Here is a 13,355-nt window from a genome sequence, read left to right as displayed (position 1 = left end):
GGCCAAAAAGAAAGAAAAAAAAGACCCCACCCTGTCCTGAGCTACTTTCAGTGTACTCCCCTCATATCTGTATTCTTTCAAAAGAGTATGCACCACCCTTCCTCAGAGGCTTTTGCTTGGGGCCACCTCCCCTGGAAAGGAAACAAAAGATTATCATAGTCGGGCTCTGAGGTAGGACAACCTAGGTTAGAATACTGGCTTCACAATGTAGTAGCTATGAACTGAGGGTAAGTTCTTTGACTTTTCCATTTTTCAGTTTACTAATCTGTAAGATGGAGAGCAGAAATAGAGCTGGCCGACTAGAATAGTGCCTGGCAAATAATTAAGCACTCAATAAATATAAGATGAAGTTGCTATTATTATTAATTAATTTCACTCAGCTAAGATGTACTGTTACTCATGGAGGCCTTTTCTGACAATTCACCATACCAGTCTAGACACAGACCACCTTTACCTTAGTTCCTATGGCACATTATACACACATAAGAAAATATCTCTTATGTCCAGTACACTGCCTGGACCGTGGTAAGTGTTTAATAAGGATTTTTTAAATGAGTAAACTTCCACATCTTGCAGATGCTGAAAATGAGGTATAAAAATGGTTAGTGAGGGCTTCCCTGGTGGCGCAGTTGTTGAGAGTCCACCTGCCGATGCTGGGGACATGGGTTCATGCCCTGGTCTGGGAAGATCCCACATGCCGCGGAGCAGCTAGGCCCGTGAGCCATCGCCACTGAGCCTGCACGTCCGGAGCCTGTGCTCCGCGACAGGAGAGGCCACAGCAGTGAGAGGCCCGCGTACCGCAAAAAAAAACAAAAGATTAGTGCACTTGGCAGTTCCTCAAAAAGTTAAACACAGAATTACCATATGACCCAGCAATTTCACTCCAAGGAATCAAAAACATGTGTTCAATAAAAGTCTTGCACACAAATGTTCAAATAATAACAAACGTTTCTACAAGAAGTATAAATAACTCAAATGTCCAAGAACTGATGGAGAAATATGGAATATCCATATAATAGAATATTATTTAGCCATAAAAAGGAATGGTGTCCTTACACATGCTACCACATGGATGAACCTTGAAAACATTATGTTAAGTGACAGAAGCCAGACACAAAAGATCACATACTGTATGACTCCATTTTAATGAAATGTCCAGAATAAGCAAATCCATAAAGACAGAAAACTGATGAGTGGTTGTCAGGGTCTAGGGGGAGGAGGGAGTGAGGACTGTTTAGTGGATATGGGATTTCTTTTGGTACACTAAATTGTGTACTTTAAACTAGTCAAAATTGTGAATATTGTTATATGAAATTCACATCAATTAAAAAATAATTAAGAAACAGACTCAAAGTCAGAAACCCTGATTTCCAAATACATCTTACTCCTTCTATTACCCATAATGCTTCTCTGATGTGACAAACTCTAATGATTTCTTATAGATGTTTCTAGCCTAAGCATAACTGGCAAGAATAAAGATCAGCCACAGCTATTAGGCCAAGATGGCTAAGCCTTAAGTTGGTGATAGGGAAGAAAAAGAAAGTGATCTTCCATCTTTGAGAATAAGCATTCTCAAGAAGGCAAGTGTCAACCTGGCCATTAATAAGCTAATTATCTTCACAAGGTCCTGCTGCCATCACTTATGTTGAAAATAGCTATTATGCCAATTCTCACCGTAGAAGGCAGCTATTTATCAAGGTAAAAAAAAAAAATGACTTTTACTGAATGCTATCTATATACACATGCTGAGCACAGGGTCAAAAGTATTTAAACGCCCTTGAGTTTTGGGATAATTATACATTTTTACAAATGAGATAACTGGAGAGCTGTGCTTTGAAACCAGGTAACTTTAAAACAGGATTTTTTTTTTTTTTAGCATGCCAAGTACTTTAGTATACTTACACTAAACACATAATACTTATATGCCTTATACTTATATAGCACCCTGAATAAGTCAACAATATTATGCTTCAATTTAGGACTAATGATGAAGTATTTTTCTTTAAAAAGGGTTTTTTCTCCCCCTGACAAACCAATTATAGCTAAGTATAAAGAATGAAATAAAAATCGCCTTTAACCCTATTGCTCAGGAGGAATAACCACTTGAGATTTTTATGAATCTAGACCCTTTCCTCTTTTTCTCTGTAAATGTATGATATATAATTTTATATCTTAGTTTTTTAAAACTAACATTACAGGCATTTTCCAATGTATTAAAATAATTCATAAATCTTTTTAAAGGCTGTTATTACATTCCATCTTCCCCTACTGGTGGGCTTTCTGGGTTGTAGGATTATGACAATGTGATGATTAACAACTTATAAAAAACCTCTGCTCAAATTTCTGGTCATTAAAAAGAAATGTAACATATACTATCATCTGAATTCATGTAATCACAATCAAAGGTCAAAATGATCTTACAATCATCTCTGGCTCATCTACTTTTATCAGAGTCTGACTCTAACTCTACCTTGAAAACACATCCAAAATCCAACCATTTCTCACTACGTCCTCAGCTACAGCTTGGATCAAACCAACATCATTTCTCTTCTGGACTGTTTTAATAGTCTCACCATCTCCTTGCTCCCACTTAGTCTCTTTTTAATATGAGCAGTCAGAGCAATCCTCTATGATCAAGTCATTCCTCTGCTCAAAATCCTCTCATGGCTCTATCTTAGAATAAAAGCCAAAAACCTTAATGGCCTATTAGGCCCGACACAATCAGCTTCACGCAGCCCTCCAACACCCTTCTCTGCTTCCCTTCAATCTGTAACTTTACATTTATAGTTCAAAAACATTTTTAAAAGTTTAATAATTATCAGTAATTTAATCCCTATCTATATACACTTTACCTTATTAATTACCAAAGCTTGACAAATTATTTCATTTTGCATTTCAATGAGATGAGGACATTATTTTCAGTGTGAACTTGAGTTCTGATCCCTTAAGCATATATTTTATTTTATTTATTTATTTATTTATTTTTTTTGTGGTACGCGGGCCTCTCACTGTTGTGGTCTCTCCCGTTGCAGAGCACAGGCTCCGGATGCGCAGGCTCGGCGGCCATGGCTCACGGGCCCAGCCGCTCCGCAGCATGTGGGATCTTCCCAGACCGGGGCACGAACCCGCGTCCCCTGCATCGGCAGGCGGACGCTCAACCACTGCGCCACCAGGGAAGCCCAAGCATATATTTTAAAATGGACAGTATTCTATACATTTGTGATAAATTTCCTACTTAGAATACTGAAGTAGTGTTTTTCTGTCATCGTAGAGAAATGATGGGGGGGGGGGCATTAATTTACTCCACTATGAGACATACAACTTTAAAGTCACATCTTTTCAAAGCATTCTCCATAAACTCTCTGCAGACTGCCTTAAAAATAAATACAACCTTGGGGTAAGCAAAGATTTCATAAGTAACAATAATCATAAATGAGAGAAAATGAGGAATTAGATGCCATTAAAATAAATACTTTTGTTCACCAAAAATCATTCAGAGAGAAAAAAGGTAAGCCACACACTGGGGAAAATAGTTGTAATACATATACCTAACAAAAGACTCATATCAGAATATTTTAAGAATTCTTAGAAAGTAATTAACAAATAGACAAAATAACAAAATTTTAAGAATGAGAAAGTGACTTGAATAGGCGCTTCATAAAAAGGGATATCCAAGGAAAGGTGTCTGACATCATTACCCACCAAGGAAATGCAAATTAAAACCATCATGAGATATCCCTACATACCCACCAAAATGGCTAAAATTAGAAAAGACTAGTGATACAAGTGTGAACAAGGACTAGAGCAGTCACACATAACTAGGAGAAGTGGAGGTACAACTACTTTGGAAAAGTAGATAGATACTCTGGCAGTATCTATTGTAAGGCTAAAAATCTCACTCTTCAGTATATACCGAAAAAAAAAAATCAGTGCATATCTACCCAGACACTTTCAGGAATATTCTTTATAGTTTTTTCACAGTAGTCAAAACCAAACAAACCAATCAAAAAAACTCCAAGCATCTCTTATCAGGAGAATGAAACACTACATAGCAAAACCAAAACAAACCTAAAAACATACACATATACTTAATAACACACACATACCTCAAACACACACATACCTCAAACACACACATTACATTAACTGAAGCCGATACACACTCAGAAAAAGAACATGCTACATAATTCCATTTAAATGAGGTTCAAAAACAGGTAAAATTAACTGGTGGTGACCGAAGTCAGAATAGGTAGTGGGGGTGAGATGGATACTGTCTGTGAAGGGTCACAAGGATGAATATTCTGGGTACTGGAAAACTTCTGTACCTTGATCTGGGTGGTTAGTAAAACATACTTCTAAAGTAAATGTACTTTACACACTTTATTGAATTTATTTTAGAACTTAATTCAAAAACAAAAACCAATACACAGCAAATTGAACTGATTATAATTAAATAAAAATGATGTATTCCCACTGTAAAAGACGAGATGCTCTATTATACTGTGATTAATACACATATCAAAGTTTAGTTTGTCTCTTTGCCTCAGATGGTACAAACCATCTGAGGGTCTACGCAGCTTCACAAGCCTATGTGATAAAATGTAAAAAATAATCGTCTGACTTGGATGTTTGGAATGAATATTCATTCTTCTTGGAGCAGCACAGACTTACAGGACTACATTTACTTTGCTCTGGATCTATTCAATTACTTGGTTTTATGTAATATTTACAATTATAATAAAAGCATTGGCTTACCATTTTGTGACTAAACCTACTGACAAAACATATAAGAAATTGTTCCAGAATAGATTTTTTGTTTGTTTGTTTTGTGGTACATGGGCCTCTCACTGTTGTGGCCTCTCCCGTTGCGGAACACAGGCTCCGGATGCACAGGCTCAGCAGCCATGGCTCACGGACCCAGCCACTCCGCGGCATGTGGGACTTCCCGGACCGGGGCACGGACCCACGTCCCCTGCATCAGCGGGCGGATTCTCAACCACTGCGCCACGAGGGAAGCCCCGGAATAGATTTAACTATAAAGTTGACAATATAAAGTAATTATGTATCTAACAGAAATTAGGGGGTAGAAGAGATTAAAGGTGAATGACAGCACGGAGGCAGCAATTTCCTCACCTTACATAGAAAGTAGTTAAGATTTACTGCTTAAAGTTGATGGAACAGGAAATAACTATCAAAGACTAGCTTTTAAGTTATATTATCCAATTTAAGACAATCTATTTTTAAAAGAACATTTCTGCCCTTTTCAGGCAAGTGGGGAATTAGCCAATAGAGGTATGGATAATCTATACCAAGATCCTAAGATCCATTTTTTTAAAATCTTTTTTTATAGTTGAAGTACACTTGACTTACAACGTTAATTTCTGCTGTAGAGCAAAGTGATTCAGTTATACATATATATATATTATTTTTTATATTCTTTCCATTACGGTTTATCACAGGATATTGAATATAGTTCCCTGTGTTATATAGTAGGACCTTGTTGTTTAACCATTCTATACATAATAGTTTGCATCTGCTAACCCCAAACTCCCAATCCATCCCTCCCCCATGCCCCCTCCCTTTGGCAACCGTAAGTCTGTTCTCTAAGTCTGTGAGTCTGTTTCTCTTTGGTAGATAAATTTGTGTCATATTTTGGATTCCACATATAAGTGATATCATATGGTATTTGTGTTGCTCTTTCTGACTTACTTCACTTAGTATGATAATCTCTAGGTCCATCCATGTTGCTTGAAATGGCATTATTTCATTCTTTTTTATGGCTGAGTAGTATTCCACTGTATATATGTACCACATCTTCTTTATCCATTCATCTGTTGAGGGACACTGAGGTTGTTTCCATGTCTTGGCTATTGTAAATAGTGCTGCTATGAACATAGGGGTTCATGTATCTTTTTGAATTACAGTTCTGTCTGGACATATGGCCAGGAGTGGGATTGTTGAATCATATGGTAACTCTATTTTTAGTTCATTTTTAAAAAAATCTTATGTATCACTTAAAGCTTTTAAAAAAAAATCATCTGGCATAATTTTGCTAGAAGTGAGTGGCAATGAGGTGCTGTCATCATCTCTACTTATCTCTTTCTTAAAACCCCCTAATATGAAAATAAACCATTCCATTTTTTAGACACACCTTGCAGGATGTTGAATTAGAACATCACAGTTCCAGATATGTGTTAATGATAACAATGATTAGTCAAGGTGTGACTAAATACATTACTTGCAGGTCTTTAAAGATTAAACAGATACAAGTTTACCTTTATCATCCCTAAGACTACTAGAGAAGCTATACATAGAAAAAGAAATTTAGGCCCCAAACAACTACATAAAAAAACTAACCTACTGTGAGTTCCCTGGTGGACTAGTGGTTAGGATTATAGGCTGTCCCTACCGTGGCATGGATCCAATCCCTGGTCGAGGAATTAAGATCCCACAACCAGCACGGCGCAGCCAAAAAAAAAAAACACAAACCACTAACCAACTACTAGTATGAACAGAAAGAGACAAACATTTATTCAGTCTCAAGTGATAATTTGGATAAATAGTTTTCATTAATCTCCTGGAAGCATCAAAGAAGGGGAGCCCCACTTAGCCAAACAGCCCTAATGGTTATCATAGCACAAACCAATCACTGGAGTTAGCAATGATAACATACACTTATGAAAGGAGGGAGAATAATATATTTCCAGTTACTTATTCAAGGATATGTGCCTATTACACACCCGCTGCGAAGGAGTAAAAAGGTGAATCCAATGAATCACTAATCTTAAGAAGTGAGTCTAAGAAGCACTGAAAGATCAGTGAATAATTTCTGTGTAGCATTTTACCAAGGTTAGAGTCACACATCCTGAAAGGAAATAAGAATTCAGTCAACATAAATAGGGTACCTGGGGTCAACTTACAGCCTAAGAAAGAATACAGACAAGGACACAGGCAATTACAAAAGTGCAGGGAAAGGGAAATATGGAGGAGCTAAGGAACACATAGGATGTCTATCCAAACCAAAATGAAAATGAGTTAAACTGAGGTGTTAAGAATGACTAAGATGATGAGTAGGTTAAGAGAACTGAAGAGTAAAACAAAGTGAGTACTGCTTGTAAGAAACAAAGTCAAGAGACAGTAGGAAAAAAAAGTTAAAAAAAATCCTACCAAACCAAATGCAAATAAAATGCACAGTACTTTCAGGAAACCAAGCTCTACATGGCTAGAATAATGTGAGAAAAGGTGAGGCAAAAGATGAAGTTGCATAGGTAAGCAATATAGAACAACGAAAGCCATTTGTGAAGAACTGGAAGGTGGTAACACTGGGTATAAGGGAATCACTTAGGAGCCAGTTGCAGATTCCCAGCTAAGACAAGATGATGGAGTGCATCAGGTTAATGGCAGTAAAAACAGAGAGAAATGGATGGATTTAAGGGCAATTAGGATGTGGAATTTACAGAATTTCATGCAAGGATGACTCTGAAAAATGCAGGAGAAAACTGAATCAGGGATATCACCAAGGTTTCTCAATCAGGCAAATCTTTAACACCAAGTGATGCCATTATTTGATACTGAGAAGCAAGAATGAGTCTGGTGGGTGGTAAAGGTAGTAGGAGGGCTGGACAAGATAAAGCCAGAGGAATGTACAAATGAAGATACCTGATAGGCCCTAGGATATATGGGTCCCAAGCTCAAAAAAGAGTGTTAATCTGGAGATATAAATTTGAGAATTTCTGGGGCTTCCCTGGTGGCACAGTGGTTAAGAATCTGCCTGCCAATGCAGGGGACACAGGTTCAAGCCCTGGTCTGGGAAGATCCCACATGCGACGGAGCAACTGAGCCCATGTGCCACAACTACTGAGCCTGTGCTCTACAGCCCACGAGCCACAACTACAGAGTCTGTGTGCCACAACTACTGAAGCCCGTGCCCAGAGTCTGTGCTCTGCACGCAAGAGAAGCCACTGCAATAAGAAGCCCACACGCCGCAACAGAAAGTAGCCCCTGCTCGCCGCAACGAGAGAAAGCCCACGCACAGCAACAAAGACCCAATGCGGCCAAAAAAAATAAATTTTTTTTAAAAACATTGGGAAATTCCAATGTATGCCTAGGGAGAGTGTATAAAGTGCACAGAGTGAGAATAGTGGGACAGACAGAACTCCGAGGAGCACTCTTTTAGGAAGAGGCAGATAAAGATGATTTTGTAAAGTAAGAGTAGAACTACAGTAGGCATAGGGTGGTGGCCTTAGGCGTACATGGCTGAGATGAGGGGGATTTTCCTGGAAATGAGTAGATAACAGAAATGAAAGGCTATGGTAAGAGTTTTCAAACATAAGTATGCATCAGAACCATACTAAGACAGCTTGTCATTCATATTGCTGGGCCCTGTCCCCAGATTTTCTGATTCAGTAAGTCTGGAGCTGGGCCTGAGAATATGCATTCTCTTAACAAGCTCCTAGGTGATGTTGATGCTGCTGGTCGGGGGACTACACTTGTAGAACTACAGGGCTAGGGTGTAGAATGAACTACACATATGGGCACTGAAATCACACTGGATGACAGCAAGACTTGGGAGAAAGAAAAGATTGTGCGTGAGGTAACAGCACTACAAATAATTAAATGGGACAGACCAAGATGTCAAGCAGAGAAAAGCACAAAGGACCATGACACAACTGGACAACAAGACTCAAAGGATTTATGGATTTTAAACCGAAGAAGCAAAATGGTCTGAAAACAGCATTTGGGACCAAGGGTAACAATGACTTTACCTCTTGACCATAAAATACACAGGGGAAAAAAACGCTAGCTTCAAATTGAGAGTGCTAAAGGGTAATATGTCTTCAGGAAGAATCAGGTTTCAGTTTCAAGTTCCAAATGAGTTTAATTCGAATTAAAACAAGAAACCATTTTTAAAATCTATCAAGTTGGCAATTTTTAAAAAACTGATAATCCATCACTGGGAAGGATTCAGTTTCTTTCATACTAAGAAAAAAAAAGCGTATTTCAGTTATGGATCTTAAGATTTTTTTTAAAATAAATTTATTTATTTATTATTTATTTTTGGTTATGTTGGGTCTTCGTTGCTGCATGCAGGCTTTCTCTAGTTGCAGTGAGCGGGCTTCTCATTGTGGTGGCTTCTCTTGTTGTGGAGCATGGGCGCTAGGCACGAGGGCTTCAGTAGCTGTGGCACGCAGGCTCTGTAGTTGTGGCTCACAGGCTCTAGAGCCCAGGCTCAGTAGCTGTGGCAAAAGGACTTAGCTGCTCTGCAGCATGTAGTATCTTCCAGGACCAGGGCTCAAACCCGTGTCCACTGAGCCACCAGAGAAGTCCGGATCTTAAGGCTAAACATGAAAAACTGCACATTCTCTCATTTAATTAACCTTTTAAATTCTAAAAGAAAGAAATTATTTATTTAAAAGAAAGAATATGGAAGATATAGCATACAACTATTTAAGGTAAAATGTGGATGTGCACCAGCACGCACATCCAAAGAGCTCAAGAAATTCCAAAGAGCTCAAGAAATTCCAAAGAGGATAAACACAAGGAGAACCACATCTAGATATATCATAGTCAAAACTGTTTTAAGCCAAAGACACAGCAAATATTGAAAGCAGCAAACAGGGGACAAAAATATAATTAATAGCTGACTTATCAGAAACAATGGAGGCAAGAAGACAGTACAATGACATATTCAAAGTGATGAAACTATTAAACAAAAAGCCAAAGAGCATATACATTTGTAGAAATCACCAAACTGCGTTACAAAAAGGTTCCAACAGTATACTCCCCATTATGCTATATGCTCACTCATATTAGATACTACCAAATTCTTTCTTATTATCAGTCCTAATAACCTTCTGTAATGAAACTCATCATAAACTGTCAAGCTCTTTTCATCCTCATCTCTAGTAATCTGCTACTCTGTGCTCTAGCTACTACAGAATACATAACAGAGAAGTTCATGGACTATTTAAAAAATATTGGCATCCCTTCTTTAAAATTACCCTCCACTCCCTCAACCCAAAATTTTACTCTTTGATATTACTCCCTAAGTAAAGCCTCCATAAATTCTTCAGGTAATTTGCTTCCTTGTAAATGTACTTTATATATACATTTATACATAAAACTTAAACTATGCATTTTATTTATTTATTATTATGAACCTCTTGGAGAAAGGAAATGTATCGTAATTTTTTTGTTGTTTTCCTGTGTGTATGTGCTAATGAGTAGGTTCCCAGTAAATGTTTGGGGAATGAATGAAAAGATACAGTAACCTATGCTGATGAAATGTACTGATGAAAGAATACAAAGAATTAAAGTATCAGGGGACAAGATAAAGAAGGCTGCAAGGATGGTGGTACTTTAAGATGATACATGGTTTATGTTTGTTAGCTTAAAACAATAATGGAAATAAGATTTACTGAAAGATAGAAACAGTATTAACACAAGCTGACAATAACAGTAAATATATTTTAGTAAACCAAAGTAGGTTGGGATTAACGAAGTGGAATCAGTGGCTTTATAAACTGTACTGGTTAAGTCAATTTATGGCTTCATTAGATTAAGAAATTTGCTCACTAAAGCACATGGCTGCTTCTACTTTTATTACCTTCAAATCCCAGTGCTTAAACACAGACATACCTTTATATAGGCAATTATCCAGGACTAATTATACAATCTGTCTGTGGATCATTCAGGCCCTCATGATATGTTTATCTTCCTAGATAAGGTAGGCTGAGGTCATGAAAACAGCACTGACTCAGGAATTAAACAACCTGGGATTTTACCCCATGTACAGGAGCTAACTATGCTTGTTTCTTAAAGTTTCTTTCTCAACTTCAAAAGGGAACCTTTCACAAGGCCAGTAGATAGCCAACAGCCTCCAGCTGCAGTGTCTCTGGGATCAGTAGCAGTGTTCGAGCTGAGGCCACATTCTCCCTGGTTAGCTCCCAGTGAGAGACTGAGCATGACGATGGTACCAGGGCCTGGCCATTTCTGCTTAGTGAGGTATTCCTCTGTGGGAAACCTATGCACTGGAGTTCCCCACAGGGCTGACAGAGACTCTCACAGCTGCAACATAGTCTGAGTCTCTTCCTATTGAATCCTCCTTCCTTCTTTCTCTGATTTAACAAGTGTCAGAACTGTATCATGGTCTGTCTAGTGCTCCTCCTCCTCTTTATCCTACACAGATGCTATCCCACAATAAATCGCCTTCCCTTTTAACTTTGTCTTGGCATCTGCTTCCCAGAAGACATCAACTGACACACTGACATATCCTATTCTCCAACTACAAGGTTTACTGAAATCTAGCTATCATGTATTGCCAACTTTACCAGAATACTGACTGGGCATTTAACCAGGTTACAAACAGGCTTGTGTACTACAAAGGAATATAGATTAGAAAGTCTCTTCAGACTAAAAATTTCACCTCCTCTATGGTGTTGAGCGAAAATTAATTTGGTTTAACCAACTAATCAATATTCAACATGCAGAATCTATCAAAAGTACTTACATAACTGTGTTGTCATCCACTAAGATATCACAACCATGAGCAGGACACGAAATAGTCTGAAAAAGATCAAAATTTAAACTGTCTTCATTCAACAAATATTTACTGAATGTTTACCATTGCCAGGAACTTTGCTAGGTTCTGAATACACCTTAACATTTATAGGACCTTAATCACTCCCTTTCTATTAAAGGAATCGTGTGTGTGTATGTGTATCATCATAAAGTAAGTAAAACTGTTAACCCAAACAACTGGTTTTTCATTATAAAACTTGACTGGCAAAAGCAAGAGATTTGACAAAAATTCTCAACAAGTTTAGCCTGATAAATACAAATGTTAATGCCTGCTGAGAAAATATTACCTGGACTGGATCTTTAACTGGAATGCCTCATTGTAAATAGAAAAAAGTGTTAATTATCTTTTAGTTGTTTTAATCTAGAAAAAAAGTCCACATGCAATTCACAACCCAGAATGCTTCACCTGTTTATATTTGTGTAAGGGTCTAAACACTAAGAAATTCAAGAAAAACTCAGAAACAAATTAGCATTTTTACCTGTCCCATGCCTTCTTCCATTATTTTGGTAGTTAAATATTCGCTCCAGCACTGCATACAAAACTTATGTCCACATTCAAGGCCAGTGAAATACTGCAACAAAAATAATACATGGACTTTGAAAAGACATTATCAGGAGAAGCACTATACACAGTGACTCAATAAGGCTCTACTAGGTCACATTTCTCGCAGTGGCTAAAATGTCCAATTTGACATGACTAGATGGGCTCCTAAAATGAACTTCTAGGTGGTGAAATCTACACATGCAAATTCATTGAACACAAAACACCTAATTAATGAGAAATGCATCTGCAGTAGATATTTATAGTTTTTAGGAAAGGCACAAAACAAGTTTGCACCAATAAGCATATGAAAAGATACTCAATAACCTTAGTCATCAGGGAAATGTAAATCAAAGCCACAGTGAGACATCACTTCACACCCACTAGGACAGCTATAATCAAAAAGACATAATAAAAGTGTTGACAATCATGTAGAGAAATCAGAACTCTCACACACTGCTGGTGGGAATGTAAAATGCTACAGAACTTTGGAAAATACTCTGGCATTTTCTCAAAAAATTAAACAGGGTTATTACCATATGATCCAGCAACTCCACTCCCAGGTATACACCCAACAGAAACGAAAACATACATCCCACAGAAAAACCTGTACACAAATGTTCACAGCAGCATTATCAACAATAACCCAAAAGTGGCAACAACTCAAATGTCCATCAACTGACAAATAAGCAAAATGTGAAATATCAATAATAACAAAATATAATTCGGCCATAAAAGGGAGCAAAGTATTGATACATACTATAATGTGGACGAACCCTGAAAACATGCTAAGTGAAATAAGCCAATCACAAAAGAGCACATACTGTTTGATTCCACTTATATGATGAAATGTCCATAATATGCAAATTCATAGAGAAAGAAAGTAGATTTGTGGTTGCTCAGGGCTGGGAAGTTTAGGAAGGAATGAGAAGTGACTGTAAAAGGAACAGGTCTTTGGGGGGTTACTAAAGTGTTCCAAAATTCATTGTGGTAATGGCTGCACAACTCTGTGACTATACTTAAGAGTACTTTAAATAGGCAAGTTGTATGGTATGTGAATTCATCTTAATAAAGCTGTTATTTTATTTTTTACTTTTATTTTTTGGCCACGCCATGTGGCTTGTGGTATCTTAGTTCCCCAACCAGGGACTGAACCCGGCCCATGGCAGTGAAAGCACCAAGTCCTAACCACTGGACCGCCAGGGAGCTCCCAATGCTGTTATTTTTCAAATGT

At 37.7% G+C, this 13,355-nt stretch overlaps 1 protein-coding gene across 2 annotated transcripts in view; it reads right to left on the bottom strand.

The window, feature by feature from the left end:
* Window positions 1-13,355, bottom strand: part of ARIH1 (ariadne RBR E3 ubiquitin protein ligase 1) — a 123,361-nt gene that overhangs the window by 30,687 nt on the left and 79,319 nt on the right. For both annotated transcript variants that reach the window (XM_059055990.2, XM_067029308.1), the window contains exons 4-5: window positions 12,060-12,152; window positions 11,510-11,565 (exon numbers count right to left, since the gene is read on the bottom strand). In XM_059055990.2, the coding sequence (XP_058911973.1) occupies window positions 11,510-11,565; window positions 12,060-12,152 (149 nt within the window). The remainder of the gene's footprint in view (window positions 1-11,509; window positions 11,566-12,059; window positions 12,153-13,355) is intronic.

Source organism: Kogia breviceps, chromosome 3 (genome assembly GCF_026419965.1).
Source record: "Kogia breviceps isolate mKogBre1 chromosome 3, mKogBre1 haplotype 1, whole genome shotgun sequence".
NCBI classification, from domain to species: Eukaryota; Metazoa; Chordata; class Mammalia; order Artiodactyla; family Physeteridae; genus Kogia; species Kogia breviceps.
This window is presented reverse-complemented; position numbering and strand designations above follow the sequence as displayed.